General features: G+C 38.2%; 1 protein-coding gene across 3 annotated transcripts in view; it reads right to left on the bottom strand.

Annotated features, from left to right (window-relative positions):
• LOC126156205 (ADP-ribosylation factor GTPase-activating protein 1-like) overlaps positions 1 to 20,699 on the bottom strand; it is a 102,103-nt gene that overhangs the window by 55,351 nt on the left and 26,053 nt on the right. For all 3 annotated transcript variants that reach the window (XM_049916291.1, XM_049916290.1, XM_049916289.1), the window contains exons 4-5: positions 5,394 to 5,593; positions 1,707 to 1,821 (exon numbers count right to left, since the gene is read on the bottom strand). In XM_049916291.1, the coding sequence (XP_049772248.1) occupies positions 1,707 to 1,821; positions 5,394 to 5,593 (315 nt within the window). The remainder of the gene's footprint in view (positions 1 to 1,706; positions 1,822 to 5,393; positions 5,594 to 20,699) is intronic.

Raw genomic sequence — 20,699 nt, 5'->3', positions numbered from 1 at the left:
CAACATTACAATGTTACATACATATTTCTATAGTACTGACTTCATAGTGAGGTGTTTGTTTGAAAACAGTATTATGTATGACAAATTTCATTAAGGAATAAATGCACTGGGAAGCAGGAGTTAGAATATCCAATTTCTTAATCGGGCCTCTGCAAGACACTCGAGTTCGCACCATAATTAATTAATAGTACAAGTTTTTTGACTTAAATTTTAGCTTGGCTTCATGAGTTACCCCAGAACTTGATCCCCTACGACATTAAGGCATGAAAGTAAGAGAATTGTGCTAGCTTTTTTTTTCGTATCACCTACATCTGACAAGATCTGCATTGCAAATAAAGATGCTTTACCAGTTCTGTACTATGCTCCTCCCAGTTGAATTTATTGTCAGGCTGTAATCCCCAGAATTTAACACTTTCAACTTATTCTCTATGCTTGGTGTCATATTTTAGGCATTTACTGATGGTTGTTATTTTATTGGTGGAACACTGCCAGTATCTTATTTTTCTGCACACCCAGTATTCTGCATCTCCACAATGTCCACCTTTTAGATCAATGCACTGTGTCTTATTTTATACAAGCAATTTCACTTAACACTAAGTCAAAGAACATCACAAATTTTGTGTAAAGGACAGATGTTATATCAACTGCAGCTTTACCAACATCAAAAGAAGTATGTTGGCTTGTGAAATGTCTTTAAGAAAGATTACTTTTCATTTTTAGCAACCCAAGTTGCTGCACACTTCTTTCCATGCAGTTCAACCTGAAGACTTTTAGATGTTGATGTCCAACCTCTTATCAAGATGATCAGTTCACATCAGGTTGCAGGTCTAGTTTGTCTCCATATATATTACCTCCAATAAACTTTAAACAATTTTTCCATCCAGTTCCATTGGTGACCAACAGTCCAAAACACAGGTTTCTGTCATTGCACAGTAATCCAATTTCCCAATATCAACAATACAGATATACAACACGATTATTTTAAAAAACATTAAGAAAACTACAACACACATCAAATTGACACAAGACTTGGGTTATTGCACTTGGTGTATCACTGTTAGTAATTTTATTGTTATCAATGGCATCTCTGTGCCAGGCCAATGAATCTTCTCCTTTTCTTCATATCACTCATGATTATGGCAGCACAGCATGGCAACAATGTAAAGGGGGAAAAAGAAATTACTTGGATACAAAAAAGGAGAAATCTAATTTTCAACCTGTTTATAATCAGCTGCTCTATATCCCCAATATTCAATGAATGGCTGTTTACAACAATATAATTGTCAATTAAAGATCTTAAATACTACATGCATAAATCTCTGATGACAAAGAATAGATTACTCTAAGATGTGTGAGATACTGAATCATCAAACCATTTCAAATGCTGTATGTACCTCTAAAAACCAAATTACTGCAGAGAAAGAATCTGAAGTGGTAACTTTTAACACAGAATGGAAACATTCTAATAGCCTCAATAAAACAGAAAATGCGTCAGTTGCAATGTTTCCACACTATTTTCTAACTATAATTTAGAATTGTGCGAAGCAGAGGTTTCAGATGGAAATTCTCCGCAGTCTTCTAATCATTCTTTTATTTACTTTAATACTGCGTGTTATACTAATAACTAACCACTTCTGGAAAATTGGTCAAAGCATTTGAAGATGAAAACCATACAGACAAACAAGCGAAAATAAAAATCAACTTACACTTGCAAGAGAGGAAACTGCAGTATCAAAGAATTCTTGAGAGCTACTACGAGGAGGTGTCTCCATAGTGTATCCAAATCCCGAATACCGCCCACCTTGGTTTGGAGGTACGCCACTGAAAATTAAAGTTAACATATAGAATTATGAATGCTACATAATTTATATGACGCTCGAAAGGCCTGGGTGATATGCACATAATGGAAAGAGTAAAGGTAACCACTCAAATGTGTAGTTGAGATGTTGAGCAGTTGACAGGCATGTAAACCACCTCACTCACCCCCACTCCCATCCCCACAGATACAAACACCAGCCCTCTTAAATGCACACCATTTTTAATACTACACACCTTTTTACTATGCACTACTACAGTTCAGAATCAAGAGCTGTACGTAAATCTGTTACATGACGATCAATTTGGCTTTAGGAAAGGCACCAGGAATAAAATAATAATTGGATCCTTTTACTGACCTCTCAGTTCAGATGATACAGTTGCTGAAAGGTTCAAAGAAAACTTGGGTTTGATTTCAAAGATGTGCCCGTCTCATACGATAATAGTTGGTGTTGACTTTAATTTACCCTCGATATGTTGGTGAAAATACATGTTTAATTCTGGAGGTACGCATAAAATATCATCCGAAATTGTGCTAAATGCATTCTCTGAAAATTATTTCGAGCAGTAAGTTCATGAGCCCATGCGAATAGTAAACGGTTGTGAAAACACACTTGACCTCTTAGCAACAAATAATCCTGACTTAATAATGAGCATCAAAAGTGATATAGGGACTAGTGAACACAGGGTTGTCGTAGCGAGATTGAATATTGTAATCCCCAAATCCTCTAAAAATATACCTATTCAAAAAAGCAGATAAAAACTGACTTGACGCTTTCCAGAGAGAGAAAAATCCACTCATTCCAAATTAATAATTTAAGTGTAGACCACATGTGGCTTAAATTCAAAGAAATAGTATCAGCAGCAATTGAGAGATTTATACCAAATAAACTAACAAACAACAGAGCTGATCCTCCTTGGTACACAAAACGGGTTAGGACACTGATGTAGAAACAACGAAAAAAACACGCTAAATTTAAACAGACACAAAATCCCCAAGATTGGCGATCTTTGACAGAAGCACAAAATTTAGTCCTGAGTTCAATGCGAGAGGCCTGTAACAGTTTCTGCAATGAAACTGTCTTGAAATGTGGCAGAAAAAATGCAAAGAGATTCTGGTCACGTGTGAAGTATGTTAATGGCAAGAAACGATCAATGCCTTCTCTGCGCGATAACAATGGAGATACTATCGAAGACAGTGCTGCCAAAGCAGAGTTACTGAAGACAGTGCTGCCAAAGCAGAGTTACTAAACACAGCCTTCTGAAAAACCTTCACAAGAAAAGACGACGAAGCAAATATTCCAGAATTCGAATTGAGAATAGCTGCCCACATGAGTAACATAGAAGTAAATATCCTCGGAGTAGTGAAGCAACTCAAATCACTTAATAAAAGCAAGTCTTCTGGTCCAGACTGTATACCAATTAGGTTGCTTTCCGAGTATGCTGATGCATTAGCTCCATACTTAACAATCATATACAACCATTCGCTCGATGAAAGATCCATACCCTATATCGGTTTCCTCCCCTTTTCTGCCCATCTCCTCTTCTCTCACTCTCTGATCTTGAGTCTGTTTACTGTTACTGCCTTTTAGCCACTTAAAATGAATGGATAAATCAGCTGGGATCATTGGTATATGGGGTATGAGACACCTCTCCTGCTGCTGGATCTTTGAGGATAGCAGCTTCACAGACAGTATTTTGATTAGTTTTAATATGCAAACGTGTAGGATTACAAATTTTTGAAAGATTCATGTTATGTGTACTGTTCAAATAAGTCCATAAGCCATAAATACAACTTTCCTGTTTTTATATATGTATTTTCTACGGAAGAAACAATTTGTCTAATGGTTTAAATGCCCCGCTATTGCAGTTGGACATTTTCACAGTGCAGCATTTTCTTTCTCACAGTCTGTTTTACCCAAGAATCAGTACATTGTTGTTAAAAATTATTTAGCCTTTGTCCATCTGATTATTTACTGGAGTAACATGTACAAATTTCAAGTAAATAGATCAAGAACTTTTCAGGACATTTTCTTACAATATTTTCTCTTTCCATCCATCTGCACATTTATTAGAGCATTGTGTAAACATTGGAAAAATCAACCAAAACCTATAGATTTTTACGAACAGCATTAAACCATGTCTTGTCTTTATATAGCAGCCTGGAAGATATTAATTATTTAGTGTTCCTTTTATTTTTTTACAGCCTGGTATTTCCTTAAAGTGGTACAGGCAATGGAACATGAAAATTTCACAGTAACAATTAGTTTCTTTTTTATACACATATTTCCATCAGTTCCTCTTGCACACACTCGGTGCTGTTTGGCAGGACTGTATTTTCTCCATCATCAGCAGAATAATTGCTGAAAAATGCTGCTCTGCTGATGACTGACAGTGTTGTGGCATATGGCAGGGACAACTTGAGGAAGGAGAAAATAAAATGGTTTTCGCTTTATTTCATCACACAAAAATCCAAAATGTCACTTCACACACACTAAATGATTTTTTCAACCTTTCTTCTATTCCATCATACTGGATACACAGACTTCTCTCAGTCTGCTTAATTTCATTTCGCATTATACAAACATAATCAACACCAACCGAAGAATTCTTAATATTTTACCTCTCATATTTAATGTTTTCCATATTGATGTAGTCAGCTAATGAAAGTTCCCCATCATTATTGTCCTCCCCTTTTATTCCAAACACATTTCACTTTCGGCACACAACCATTTCTCTTCTGTTGCATACGTTATTTCTGGGAGAAGTTTGAATGTCTCTAATGTCAGCTTCACTGTAGTGCACGTCTCTTCGCTTTTCTCTTTTAGAAGTGTCAGTGAGTTAAGACAAGGAGTAGAAATTGCCAATTGTCTAGTAATATCTTTTGTTCAACAGTAGTTTTATGAGTGTAATTACCACCTGTGAAAATGCTGGTTAGTTCTCTGATTTACACTTTCTTGTAATTATTATTATTATGACCACACAAAAACTTCTGGATTTACAAAACAATCATTATTATACTGTACAGGCAATGAACATTTTAAAAAGTTGACACTTAGCAACATTGTTTCCCATGACAGCATGTAGGTTTTTTAAACACATTTGGTACAAACTACCGAGACAATGGGTAAGGACAACAGAAATTGGTGCAAAGAACATGTACACTTGATATATGGAACTAGAATAAAGGACAAGTGAATTAATTTATAAAAGCCATAAGATATGGATGTATATTCATAAACTATAGATAATACTCTGTATACAAATTTGTAAAACTTAATAGAGAAAATAAAGAAAATAGAATTTGTAAGAGTTTAGACAGTAATAATGATGAGAGGATTCTAAAAATTTCAAAATCAACAGTTTCTTATGTTGAAGCTTGGGAGAAGAGGATAAAAATAGATCTATGTTTGTTTGCATGTACACATGCATATGCATTAATTAGTGCATGTGTGTGTATGCATGTACACAGAAACTGGGCATTATGAATGCAATATGAAAAAATATAATTTTGGCAGATTCAAAGCAGTTTTTGAAACTAAGTGCACATATAATAAACAGCTGTAAAATTTACTCACTCTGGCCTTTGCGCATTTTCATTCTGAATACGAGAAAAAAATGCTTCCTTTTGGTCATACACTGATGCAGCTGTCATGTTTTGGTAACTGCCACCACAGTCTCCAGACTCATACGAATTACTATATTTTGTTGGTGATGCTTGCTTCTGAGCAGATGATGTATTTGGGTCCCACGATTTTCCTTGTGCAAGAGTTGCAATCTGCGAAAACATTGAAACAAAATGTTTTATCACAAAAGGCCATGGACAGTAAGTCTTGATAGCTCACAACAAGTAAAGCATGTAGGGAAAAAGTAATTAATATTCCCCTTTTCATGTTCAAAAAACACAGACCACTTATTGCCAACTGTAGACACGAGGAGTAAGAATTCGTGTCATACAATCATGTATACATCTTCCATAACAAGATTAGATGGGAATGTCAGATACAAACTTGGAAAAAAAGTTGTGCAGCCTGCATTAGGGATGTACTCAGTTACTTACCCAACACATTCTCTTGGGAACAGTGTTAAGTGTTTCCTAGGCTGATCCAAGTGATGTGCTCCCTTCAGAAGAAATGGAAAGTGGACGAGGATCCAACTAAAGGTCAATATCATTATAACAAATTTTCAATGTCTACGAGGTTACCATGTACAATAAAACTACTGCTTATTTCAGTAATTGTACTTAATTGGCCTGTTGTTCGTTTATTTATTAAGTAGCAGCTCATAAGTTGTTGACCCAATTAACTCCTTTTTGCCTGAATTATTGGTGGGTTGCCATTTCACCAATGTTGCAGTGAGTGGGTATCTTTTGTTGCAAAGGCTTTGGATGCAGACCATGGGGCACTGCTATAGAAATTACTGTGCTATGGAATCAATGCAAATTAATACAATTGGTTCCACTTCTCACGTGGTATGAAACAACAGAATTTGAGAGTGTCACATAACTGGAATTGTATTGTTATCCAACCCAATGCTTTTTCAGTATTCCAAGATTTTTGCTATCTTCATTGTTCACCTTTGGCGTGTTAGTGTAGAAAGTTTCGTAAATTGAGCTAAGCGAAAAATCCGTGTATTTTTCCCGTTTACTTATATATATATAAGCCAATTTCATATTTTCTTTTGAGAGTGATTGTGTTGGATAGGTCCTATACGAAATTCTACTGACTAACTTTTAACTATTTGCATCATTTCTACATTATCTGTCACTTATTTCTGAATGTTTGGGAGAATTGCTCAAAATTTATAGTATATCTTCAGTGTTAATAGCATTTCAGGTCCTTAGACAATTTGGAAGTAGTATCCTTTATCAGTCTTTTCCTCCCTAATTAAGTGTATCTTTACATGATTAGAAAGCATATTTCTGAGACTTTTCAGAGGCTTGTAAGCATTACACATAACACACCTTGTAGTAAGCTGTGAACTACAGTTGTGTATCCTGCAAACATTGGAAGCAATCTCTCTTCAAAAATTTATTGTGCTTATCACAGTGTGTCTATGAATGTGATTAATGCAATGATTTCACTATTTTCTACTCACTGACCTGTTTCTTCTAAGTCATTGTTTGAAATTTTTATGATCATAACATGAACTTAACTCTTATGAAATGAACTGTGTTGCAGTGTAATATTGTGTTTTGCATATATTATTGCTGCCATATATAATCCAACTGTAGTGATATTTTTAACATTTGTCATACATGACCACTGTTTCTGAAATTGTTACATGTCTATTAGTGAACATTATCTCAACAAAAGTTCAAGGCAGTTAAATTCAATAAATCCATCAATTTTATCTGAGGTTTTCTCCTGTTATTCACACAAATATCTTTCTTGGGTCTTGTAGCTTCAAATCTTAAAAGGAATTTGCAGTCCTTTTAATGTATGAGAAATTATGAAATTAAGACAAACACTGCACAAATAAAAATACAGTCTCATTGTGGATGTGCCCTTGGGAATGGGATTTGTTAGTTGCTGTTCATAAGCAGCTGGAAAAATCTCCAACTGTAGCTCCTGAAAGCAGCTTTGAATGGTTGTATTTGGCGGATCCTGTGGATATCGTCTCCTCACCCAGAAGTACAGTACCTATCAGCCCTTGACTGTGAGTGACATGTCGAGGGGCACTGTACAAAGAAGCAGGCACCATGGAAAACTAAGGGTATCACATCCATCAACCTAAACAACACGTCTGAGGTGCTGTCTTAAATTGAAACTGAGCCAGTGAGACACTTCACCTGTTGAGAAGCTTACTATGTCCCATGTCATTGGGAAGAAAGTGCAAAAAGATGGTGATGGCTGTCATCTTCAGTTGAAAGACTGATATGATGTAGCTCTCGAACCTAGTCTACACTATGCAAGACTCTTAAGCTCTACAATCTACTGCATCAATTTTGAACCTAGGTACTGTATTCATCCTTTGGTCTCTCCACAATTTTAGCCTCCACACTTCCTTCCATACCCAAACTGATGATTACTTAATGCTTCAGGATACGTCCTATCCACCAATCCCTTCTTATAGTCGAGTTTGCCACAAATTTCTTTTTTCCTGAATTAGAGTCAGTACCTTATCACCACTTAATCTATGCATCTAGTCTTCTTCATTCTCTTCTTGTACAAGATTTCAAAAGGTTCTATTTTGCTTATCGTCCATGTTTCACTTTTGTACAAGGCTACACTTCACACAAATATGTTCAGGAAAGGCTTCCTATCATCTAAATTTATATCCAATGTTAAAAAATTTTCATTCTTCAGAACTGGTTTTCTTATTAGTACCAGTCTGCATTTTTTATACTCCCTACTACAGCCACTGTTGCTTATTTTGCATCCCAAGTAACAAAACTAAGCTACTACTATTACTGTGTCACTTCCTAATCTAATTACAACAGTGTTCTTCTACATGTACATGATTACTCCGCAATTAAGTGCCTGGCACAGGATTTATCAAAACACCTTCAAGCTATTTCTCTACCATTCAACTCTCAAAGAGTGCACAAGAAAAACAAACTCTTACATCTTTCTGTGCGAGCTCTGATTTTCCTTGTTTTATTATGATGATCATTCCTCCGTATGTATGTGAGCATCGATGAAATATTTCCACTCACTGAGGAGAAAGTTGGTGATAGAAATTTGATAAGATCCTGCCTCAATGAGAAACACCTTTGTTTTAATGATTGCCACCCTAATTCATGTATTATAGCCATGGCACTCTCTCCCCTACTTTGCAATAATACAAAATGAGCTGCCCTTCTTTGGACTTTGATGCCATACATCAAATCCCTGAAGTGCATCCCACACTGCATAGCAATACTCCAGAAGAGGGCGGACAAGCATAGTGTAAGCAGTCTCTTTAGTAGACCATTAGAATTTTATATGTGTTCTGCCCATAAATCACAGTCTTTAGTTTGCTATCCCTACAACATTTTCTATGTGATCATTCCAATGCAACTACAATCTGTCACCCTTGTTTTACATTTGTTTATGTTCATTGTATAACCTGTTTTCAAGAAACTACCCATTCTGTTCAACTGTTATTTCGAGTCCTGTGTCCTCTATGATAGAATTACAAACCTCATTTTTTTAATTTCTTCTTCCTTAACTGTAATTCCCATCCCAAATTTCTTTTTAGTTTCCTTCACAGCCTTCTTGGTGTACACACTGAATAACATCGGACACAAGCTACAACCCTGTCTCTCTCACTCCCATCTCAACTACTGCTTTCCATTCATTCATGTCTTTCGACTCTCATAACTGAAGTTTAGTATCTGAACCTTTCTTTTCGGTATTTTATCCCCACCACCTTCAGAATTTCAGTTAACATTGTCAAAAGCCTTCTATAAATCTACAAATGTCATAAATGTAAGTTTGCCTGTCTTCAATCTAAGATAGATTGAAGGGTGAGTATGGCCTCACATGTTCTGACATTTCTTAAGAACCCAACCAGGTCTTCTACGAGGTCAGCCTCTACCAGTTTTTCTATTATTCTCTAAACAATTCATGTCCATTATCTTGCAACCATGGCTTGTGGTTTTGAACAGTCTTCTTGACATCTGAAGGTATTTTTCCCATCTCATATAATTTGCATACCAGGCGAAATATAGTTATGTCTGTTTGTTCTCCTGAGGCTCTCAATAATAATGGGGGAATGTCGTCTACTTCAGGGGCCTATGGTCTTCAGGGGACTATGGTCTTTCAGTGCCATGTTAAATTATTCTTGTAGCATCATTATCGCCAATCTCATCTTTTTTCACTACCTTTCTATAATATTTTCTTCAAATTCATTTCCCTTGCATAGCCTTTCTATGTATTCCTGGTACCCATGGACCAAGGGTGGCTTCGCTGCCTAGTAATCTTAACATCCTGCACCCCAGGTTTGGACTCTGCCACTGCTTCAATCGAAATCAATGGCAGCCACAAACATCTGGTATAAGAAATAACTCATGTACTGCCAATGACCATGTCAAAGAGAGCAGATGAGTGGACAGGAGTTCAGGACAGCCTCATGTTCTTGCCATGGGTAAACTGAAACTTATAATTAACTAGCTGGGGGACTGTCTTTCCCAGGGAGTTGATAGGAGATTGTGTTGCATTGTTGATCAATTTCTGTTCTTCATTTCTGATGAGATTCACTTGCAGAAATTTATGGTCTTTGTTGGGTAATGTTAGTACTGATCCCACGTTGCGACAGATTTTTCCTTGGATGGTAAAAATATGATCAATTTCATATCCGTTAGTGCTGATCGAAGTGACACTCAAAGAAGTCATTTGGAAGCAGGTATTGTATGCTTTTATATTTTGAAGAAAGTGTTTTGATCTACATCTAAATCCATACTCGGCAAGCCACCTGACGGTGTGTGGCGGGGGGGGGGGGGGGGGGGGGTGTACCTTGAGTACTTCTATCAGTTCTCCCTTCTATTCCAGTCTCGTACTGTTCGTGGAAAGAAAGATTGTTGGCATGCCTCTGTGTGGGCTCTAATCTCTCTGACTTTATCCTCATGGTCTCTTTGTGAGATATACATAGGAGGGAGCTGTAGTAACACTGTTCACGTTTACATAGCACGTCACTTAGCATAGACCGGTACTGTGTCCTAGGCAGGCCCAATGTTAACTGACTGGGCACGGCCCGTGCTGCCTGAGTTGATGTTGTTGTTGTTACGCCGGCAGAGGTTGTGTCCGAATTCTCGTGTGCCCTCTGGTGGACGGGACTCTACTTGCGGCAACTACCGTCCGTGATGCGCCGTGCCGATGTGCGCCTCCCGCAATCTGTCTGGTGGCTACTGCAGGAGCAATATAATACTTGACTCCTCAGTGAAGGTATGTTCTCTAAACTTCAACAAAAGCCCGTATCGAGTTACTGAGCGTCTTTCTAGCAGAGTCTTCCACTGGAGTTTATCTATCATCTCCGTAACACTTTCGCACTGGTGAGCATTATTCAAGCAGTGGGCAAACAAGTGTACTGTAACCAACTTCCTTTGTTTTCGGATTGCATTTCCTTAGGATTCTTCCAATGAATCTCAGTCTGGCATCTGCTTTACCAGCAATCAATTTTATATGGTCATTCCATTTTAAATCACTCCTAATGCCTACTCCCAGATAATTTATGGAATTAACTGCTTCCAGTTGCTGACCTGCTGTATTGTAGCTAAATGATAAAGGATCTTTCTTTGTATGTATTCACAGCACATTACAATTGTCTACATAGAGATTCAATTGCCATTCCCTGCACCATGTGTCAATTCGTTGCAGATCCTCCTGCATTGCAGTACAATTTTCCATTGTTACAACCTCTCGATATATTACAGCATCATCCGCAAAAAGCTTCAGTGAACTTCCGATGTTATCCACACGGTCATTTACATATATTGTGAATAGCAACGGTCCTATGACACTCCCCTGCGGTACACCTGAAATAATTCTTACTTTGGAAGACTTTTCTCCACTGAGAATGACATGCTGCGTTCTGTTATCTAGTAACTCTTCAATCCAATCACACAATTGGTCTGATGGTCCATATGCTCTTACTTTGTTCATTAACGCCTTGCGGAAGTCGAGAAACACGGCATCTACCTGGGAACCCATGTCTATGGCCATCCGAGTCTCGTGGACGAATAGCGCAAGCTGGGTTTCACACGATTATCTTTTTCAAAACCCATGCTGATTCCTACAGAGTAGATTTCTAGTCTTCAGAAAAGTCATTACACTATCATAATACATGTTCCAAAATCCTACAACTGATCGACATTAGAGATATAGGTCTATAGTTCTGCACATCTGTTTGACATCCCTTCTTGAAAACGTAGATGACCTGTGCCCTTTTCCAATCCTTTGGTATGCTACACTCTTCTAGAGGCCTACAGTACACTGCTCCAAGAAGGGGGGCAAGTTCCTTCGTGTACTCTGTGTAAAATCAAACTGGTATCCCATCAAGTCCAGCGGCCTTTCCTCTTTTGAGCGATTTTAATTGTTTTTCTGTCCCTCTGTCATCTATTTCGATATCTACCAATTTGTCATCTGTGTGACAATACAATCTAGAGAAGAACTACAGTGCAGTCTTCCTCTGTGCAACAGCTTTGGAAAAAGACATTTAGTATTTCGGCCTTAAGTCTGTCATCCTCTGTTTCAGTACCATTTTGGTCGCAGAGTGTCTGGACACTGTTTTGATCCATCTACCACTTTTGACAAAAGACCAAAGTTTCTTAGGATTTTCTGCCAAGTCAGTAGATAGAATTTTACTTTCGAACTCATTGAATGCCTCTCGCATAGCCCTCCTCACATTACATTTCACTTCGTGTAATTTTTGTTTGTCTGTAAGGCTCTGGCTATGTTTATGTTTGCTGAGAAGTTCCCTTTGCTTCCGTAGCATTTTTCTAACTCAGTTGTTGTACCACGGTGGCTCTTTTCCATCTCTTACGATCTTGCTTGGCACATACTCATCTAATGCATATTGTACGATGGTTTTGAACTTTATCCACTGATCCTCAACACTATCTGTACTTGAGATACAACTTTCATGCTGAGCTGTCAAGTACTCTGAAATCTGCTTTTTGTCCCTTTTGCTAAACAGAAAAATCTTCCTACCTGTTTTAATATTTCTATTTGTGGCTGAAATTGCTTTATGATTGCTGATTCCCTGTTCTGCATTAACTGTTTCAAATAGTTCAGGTCTGTTTGTCACCAGAAGGTCTAATATGTTATCACCACGAGTTGGTTCTCTCGTTAACTGCTCGAGGTAGTTTTCAGATAATGCACTTCAAAAAAATTCACTGGATTCTTTGTCCCTGCCACCCCGTTATAAACATTTGAGTCTCCCAGTCAACATCTGGTAAATTAAAATCTTCACTCAGAACTATAACATGGTCGGGAAATCTACTCGAAATATTTTCCAAATTTTCCTTCAGGTGTTCTTCCACAACAGCTGCTGAGCTAGGGGGCCTATAGAGACATCCAATTACCATGTTTGAGCCTGCTTTAACCATGATCTTCACCCAAATAATTTCACATTTCGGATCTATGTCAATTTCCTTCAATACTATTGCAGTTCTGGAGTTTTCCCAGCAATGTAATGTAAAAATTCCTGTGGAGGTGCTTCCAATAATATAATATTGTCATTATTCCAGCCTGGATTTTCCATTGTTTAAACTTCTATTATAACTTTTTTCTGAGATTTCAGATACTGTTAAAGACTGAAACCATTAAACCATACATTGAGGTGACAAAAATAATGGGATACCTGCTAACATAGCGTTGGACCTTCTTTTGCCTGGTGTAGTGCAGCAACTCGAAGTGGTCTGGACTTAACAAATCATTGGAAGTTTCCTGAAGAAATATTGAGTCATGCTGTCTCTGTACCCATCCATAATTGCAAACGTGTTGCTGGTGCAGGATTTTGTGTATGAACTGATGTCTTGATTATGTTCCATAAATATTCAATGGGATTGGTGTTGGGTGATTTGGGTGGCCAAATCATTCCTTTGAATTGTCCAGAATGTTGTTCAAACCAACTGTGAACAATTGTGGCCCGGTGAGATGTCTGGGAACACGAAGTCCATGAATGGCTGCAAACGGTCTCCAGGTAGCCAAACCCAACCATTTACAATCAACGATCAGTTCATTTGAAGCAGATGACCCAGTCCACTCCATGTAAACACAGCCCATACCATTATGGCGTCACCACAAGCTTGCACAGTGCCTTGTTGACAACTTGGGTCCACAGCTGCTTGGGATCTGTGCCACACAATAACCCTACAATCACCTCTTACCAACTGAAATTGGGACTCTTGACACTGTGAATCTCACAATACTCAATGATTTACGAAATGAAATGTGCCATTGTCTATCTCCAAATACCATTCCACATTCAAGGTCTGTAAATTCCCATATGCAGCCATAATCACACCAGTCGCTGTTACAAATGAATCATCTGAGTGCAAATGACAGCTCCGCCAATGCACTGCTCTTTTATACCTCGTGTACGTGATACTACTGGCATCTGATCTGTATATATGCATATCGCTATTCCACAGTTTTTGTCACCTCAATGTATAAACGTGCTTTGGAGGCCAAAAGTTTAATATTAACCAAACACATACATTACATTCAGTGCTGTGGACTGCATCATTTGCTGCCTTAGGAAAAATAAGTACAGATAAGTACTCAAGCTTCATTTGTATTTTCATTCAGTGTTCAGCAAAGTGGAACTTTTGGAGAAAATGGGTGAAATTTCATTATTTTTACTGTATAAACTAAAGGTTTGTGGAAATGATGACCACATCAATTAAAAAAGTAAAGCATATGTGGAAAGTATGGAGCGGAATAATACAGGCTTTGATCAAAGTATTGCAACTTCATTTTTGGGGTGGAAATTCAGTTCCTGTAAATTTGCTTAAGGGGATAACAATTATAAGTTGGTCACAAGTCGAAATTTGTTATCAAACTGCAGAAACAAAAAATGAAGTAGCTCATCAAGTAGAAGAAACATAATAAAATTTCGCAGGTAAATAGCAAACTAAAAAGTGAACTGGGTTGTCAGACAGTCAAATGCAGAAATTTCAAGGTCAAATAATGAATGAATATTGAACTTCAGAATAGTCACATTCAACTTCCAAAAAAACATGAATTAAAACTTCCTGTCAAGCCAGGGCAGGAATAGTTAAGTTCTCGGGTGTAATCTGATTTATAAGTTGAGAAAATACTGTAATTAACTTTGAAAGCCTTAATGTAACTGATGCAGTTAAGATCAATGACTAGTCTATCACACCACCCATGGCTGGAACGTAATTGCTTCTGATTACCTTTGATTTTAGATATCCTTATCCTGGTGTTTTTTTCACAAAAATGATCGATCTTCACAATTCTGTGCTCACTTTAGCAATTTCATCTCTGTTGTGTACCAATGTCTTTGTACCATGTATGGAAATAAAATCGATGAGTTTTAGAATTACAGTGGTGTGGGCTACATCATTTCATTAAGCAAATTAATTATGTGTATTAACATTGTAACACAGTGGAGAAAGAGAGAATATTTCACTGGCAAGAGCAGCCACAAGATTTCTTCTCCTAATCTCAGCAGCAGCAGATGAAGACAAAGAAGACGAAGAAGAAGAATGACAACAACAACATACACTATGTGATCAATAGTATCCGGACACCTGGCTGAAAATGACTTACAAGTTCTTGGTATCCTCCATCGGTAATGCTGGAATTCAATATGGTGTTGACCCATCCTCAGCCTTGATGGCAGCTTCCACTCTTGCAGGCATATGTTCAATCAGATGCTGGAAGGTTTCTTGGTGAATGGCAGCTTACTCTTCATGGAGTACTGCACCGAGGAGAGGTATCGATGGTGATCAGTAATGCCTGGCACGAAGTCAGCATTCCAAAGCATTTCAAAGGTGTTCTATAGGACTCAGGTCAGGACTCTGTGCAGGTCAGACCATTACAGGGATGTTATTGTCATGTAACTACTTCACCACAGGCTGTGCATTATGGACAGATACACGATTATGTTGAAAGATGCAATTGCCACCCTCTAATTGCTCTTCAACAATGGAAAGCAAGAAGATGCTTAAAACATCAATGTAGGCCTGTACTATGGTAGTGCCATGCAAAACAACAAGGGGTGCAATCCTGTTCCATGAAAAACACGACCACACCATAACACCATCGTTTCTGAATTTTACTGTTGACACTATACATGCTGGCAGATGATGTTCACCGGGCATTCACCATACCCCCACCCTGTCATTGGATCACCACATTGTGTACCATGATTTGTCAATCCATACAACATTTTTCCACTATTCAATTGTCCAATGTTTATGCTTCTTACACCAGGCAAAGCGTCATTTGGCATTTACTGGCGTGATGTGTGGCTTATGAACAGCCGCACAACCATGAAACCCAAGTTTTTTCACCTCCCACCTAACTGTCATAGTACTTGCAGTCTGGAATTTCTGTGTGACGGTCTCGATAGATGTCTGCCTATTACACATTATAACCCTCTTCAACTATCAGTGGTCTCTGCCAGTCAACAGACAAGGTCGGCCTGTACGCTTTTGTGCTGTATGTGTCTCTTCATGTTTCCACTTCACTATCACATCAGAAACAGTGGACCTAGGGGTGCTTAGGAGTGTGGAAATCTTGTGTACAGACATATGACAAGTGTCATAGAATCACCTGACCACGTTCGAAGTCCGTGAGTTCCGCGGAGCACCCCATTCTGCTCTCTCACGATGTCTAATGACTACTGAGGTCACTGATATGGAGTAGCTGGCAGTAGGTGGCCACACCATGCACCTAATATGAAAAACATGTTTTTTGGGGTGTCCCGATACTTTTGATCACATAGTGTATGTGAGGTTACGATGTAATTAATTTATCTAATGGTATGCAGAAGTCGATGTTCTGAGTGAAGTAGGTCACATCGATAATGAGATAAAACTGTCTTAAAAAACAAGACTAATATCTGTTAGAGGAAAGTGGAAGGTAATACTGAAGTTGTCAAAAACAGATAAATTTTCAGACTATTCAAAATTTATTGTACAACGGAACTTGAAAAAGTACGGTAACTTTTATTGAATACTGCACTGCACTTCAAAAGTGACACTATTCAACATACATCACCAGGTCTCTGTAAACAGTGATCAGAACTGCTACACCACAGCCATTCACCTCTCACATAGCAACTAGTCAGACATCAGTATCAATGTGAATGGCCAACAAAGCAAAGCCACAGGATACACTCCAGCAGACAACAGCCATAAGGTTCCGTGTGCCTGCCAGACCAGCAGGTGGCAGCATCATCACTACAAGATGTCCCTGGTCTCATGGACTACTTGCCTCCATTGGGTCACATGGTTGTGAACAGACCCAGCTATGTCCTGGTACCTTCACAGTATTTCAGCTGGCACCCGGGCTGTGACAGGCAGTCCATTCCTAATGAGTTCTGGACCAAATGCTGACACCAGTAGCAGGTCAGTCAGTATTGTTAAGGCATCAGTAGGACCTGTGATACTGTATTCCAACCAGAAACATCCTCTGTTTGGAGCAACCAGTGCCATCACCAGGCTTTGCCAAGAAATGACCTCTGCACCAGCAGCATGGTGTGGACTTTGGTATTGTCTGTCATAGTACTGCGAGTTATTAATTTTTTCATTTCAAAGTGAACTCGGCAATTAATTTTGAAATTTCTTGGGGCCATCAGCAAAACAATCATTGTGCCATTCAAGTGCAATTTTGACTTGATTACATACTGTCAATCTAAAAACTTATTCCAAGGACGAGACCTGAGTTCAAGTGTTCACTAATAAATTTGTTCTGCATTGTTTACCCTGGGTTGCATTATTATTGTGCCTTCTGCGGTGTTGTACATATTAGGAACGTTCTACCAATCGTTCAATTCCTCAAAGATCTCAATGAGAGATATCTGCTCCTGGGCTGTAGAGCCATTTGAGAAAGGCTGTGTTAACACCCTCATCATCAGAAATTCTGTGATTGCTGGGCATCATCAGTTCATCTGCATGAACACTGTCATCTGGGGTCAATGTCTATGGACTTCCTCTCCAGTATATGTGGCCTTGGTCAAATTGCTGCACCATTTGATTGTGGCTGGACATGAGACTGCATTTGATCCATGGACTGCCAGAATTTCTGGGGGATTCAATGTGAAACTAAGATACGTTGCTCACATGATATGCATTGTCCTGTGTACTTCATATTTGGAAAATATTTCCAGCTGGCACGCCATCTGATGTCCACACTGTGATGTAACTTATCCGTGATGAAGCAGAACTGTCAGCAAGAAACCAAGAACATGTAATCTCTTCTGACAATGAGCTTTCTTGTTGTGCAATGTTCTTAGTGTGGAACAACATGTGCAGCTGGCTTCTTTAAGTCCTCTCATATGTAAAGAATGTTTGGGAAAGACTATCTCAATTTTTTAAACAAGTGCAGCTTGACTGGTGAGAGAAATATCTTAATGAATTTTGTACACAATTTAAAAGTAATTGGGAAAACATTAGTGGTAACATATTAAATAATGTTGATTCCTGTGAAATTTTGATACTAATAAGAAAATTTGCAATTTTGGTCTTTCAATTACATTAAGGTAAAGACTAACTGATGTACATGAAAGCAGAGCTATTATTGTTTCTGTTAAAATGTTACACTGTTTTGCCAACTCATTTAAGACTGGCAGTAAAATGTGAAAGTAGGATTGTGTATAGCTATGGGACTGTTATAGGAAAGATACCACTGAATGTATTAATACAGTCTAAAAACTACAAAGTAAATTAATGTGCGATAAAACAAAAATGTGCCTCTAAGGGAGAATTTTAAGCATTTTTCTTTACTTTATATTGTTAAATGAACTGACTTTGCTATGTTGAGGTTTATGTTAGGATTTATGCTGTACTATGAATACTGAAAATGAACAGGGAAACAGGGCAGAGAATGAGTTAGTGCAAACAGTTCAGTGATAAGGTTGTTCTCATCAGAATTGACAGCAAACCAACACCTACAATAGTAGTTCAGATATGTGTGCCAACATCACATGCAAAATGTGAAGACAGAAAGTATATGAGGATACTGAAAGGATAATTCACTATGTAAGAGGAGGAGATAAACTATCATGGACAGCTGGAATATGGGAGTAAGAATGAGAGTGCAGAAAGCCTAACTGAGCCGTGAAATAAATTTCAGCAAGTAATAGTGAACATATTGTCAAAAATAACAAGATAAGGAGGTATACTTGGTAAAGGCCAAGAGACACGGGAAGATTCTGACAGAAATTCTGAAATCAGATACTGGACTGCAAGGTGTACCCAGGAGCAGATGTAGACTTGGCTCACAATTTAGTAGTAAGTTTAAGAGACTCACCTGGAAGAATCTATGTGGAAATCAGTGGGATACTGATGTAGTGAATTAATGATGAGATTTATTTGAAGGTCTCTAACGCTATAAGTACTGCAATAATGAATACCACCAAAGGCAGTTCAGCTGAATGGGAATGGACATACAGACATTAGTACAGGGAAGATAACTGTAAACAAGCCCTGGGCAACCAAAGAAAATCTTCAACTGATTGTGATAAGAAGAAAGTACAAAAATGTTCAGGGAAGTACAAGAATTTAGAAACACAAGTCACTTAAGAATTAAAAACAGCAAGTGCAGGGAAGCCAATGTGAAACGGCTGCAGGAAAAATACGAAGAAATCTAAGAGGACATAATCGTGAGAACAAATGATTCGACATATAAAAAAAGCCTAAACAACCTTCCATGATATCAAAAGGAAGTGAGTGAATTCCACTCTTAAGCCACAGATGAGAGAGCAGATAGGTGCAGAGGGTAAATTGAAGACCTCTGCAACTGGGAGGCCTTATCTGATGATGTGATCAAGGAAGAAATAGGTGCTGATCTGGAAGACAGAGGATCCAGTACTGGAGGCATAGTTTAACAGAGCTATGGAAGACTTGCAATCAAATAAAGAAGAAGGGATGGATTACATTCACTGGGACTTTCTAAAATCATTGGAGGAAGTGATAATCAAGGGACTACTCAAGTTGTTGTGTAGAATCTGAGTCTGGAGACATACAATTAGACTTTCCGAAAAAGATCATCTGCACTATCACAAAGGTAGAAAAGGCGGAGGTGTGCCAGAACTAGTGCATAATCAGCTCAACAGCTCATGCATCCAAGTTTCTGAAAGAATAATACATAGAAGAATTGAAAAGAAAATTAGGATATGTTGGATGACAATTTGGCTTTTGGAAATATAAGGGCACCAGAGGGGCAGTTCTGACAGTGCAATTGATAAGAGAAGCAAGACTGAAGAAAAATAAACGCATATTCATAGAATCGTTGACCTCAAAAATGCACTGAACAATGAAGAATGTGCAAGACATTTGAAACTCTGAGAAAAATAGGAGTAAGATATAGGGAAAGATGAATAATTTACAATATGTACAAGAGCCAAGAAGGAACAATAAGAATAGAAAATCAAGAATTAAAAGGAATGTAGTAGTTTGCACCTACTGTTCAATCTATACATCAAAGAAGCAATGACAAAAATAAAAGAAATGTTCAAGATTGGGATTAAAATTCAGGGTGAAAGAATGTGAATGATAAGATTCACTTATGACATTGCTATCCTCAGTGAAATGAAGAATTATACTGACCTGTTGAATGGAATGAACAGTCTGCAATTTATTCACCAGCCAGTCAATTTCATGCATCACTTCATCCAAGTTATGTGAAAAGCATGAGAGAGACAATGCGTTTACCAACATGAACAAGCAACAGTGGCAACTGACTGATTTCCAGGCATGCACTAACCCCACACTGTTTCTGTCAGCCGAACCACAATCTGCAGCCTACAAAAATTCACACATCTAACCTTCACCACTAAAGTGCATGCAAAAACTTTGAATGAAATGACAGGGCTGGGAAAAAGTTGGTTGGGCACAAAATAGGTATGTGATTCTTCTGGTAAAAACAAGACGATATTGTTGAGACCCTGTGTCCTTAAGGAGGTGTAAGTAAATATGATATTCAAACCAAACAATGGAAATGCCAGGTAGGAATAACCACAATGTAGGAAAAGACTACTTACCACAAAGAAGACATGTTAAGTTACAGAAAGGCACAACTAGAGGATACATACATAAGTTTCCAGCCACAGCATTTATCAACGAAAGAGAAAAACACACCATTCATACACACAAGCAAGCACACCTCATGCACACATGACCACAAACTCCAGCATCTCTGGCTCAAGATGCTGGAGTTGGCAGTCATGTGTGCATTAGGTGTGCTTGCTTGTGTGTTTGAATTGTG

Source organism: Schistocerca cancellata, unplaced genomic scaffold (genome assembly GCF_023864275.1).
Source record: "Schistocerca cancellata isolate TAMUIC-IGC-003103 unplaced genomic scaffold, iqSchCanc2.1 HiC_scaffold_1106, whole genome shotgun sequence".
NCBI lineage: Eukaryota > Metazoa > Arthropoda > Insecta > Orthoptera > Acrididae > Schistocerca > Schistocerca cancellata.
Note: the sequence above shows the minus strand (reverse complement) of the source record. Positions and strands in the feature narration are given on the sequence as shown.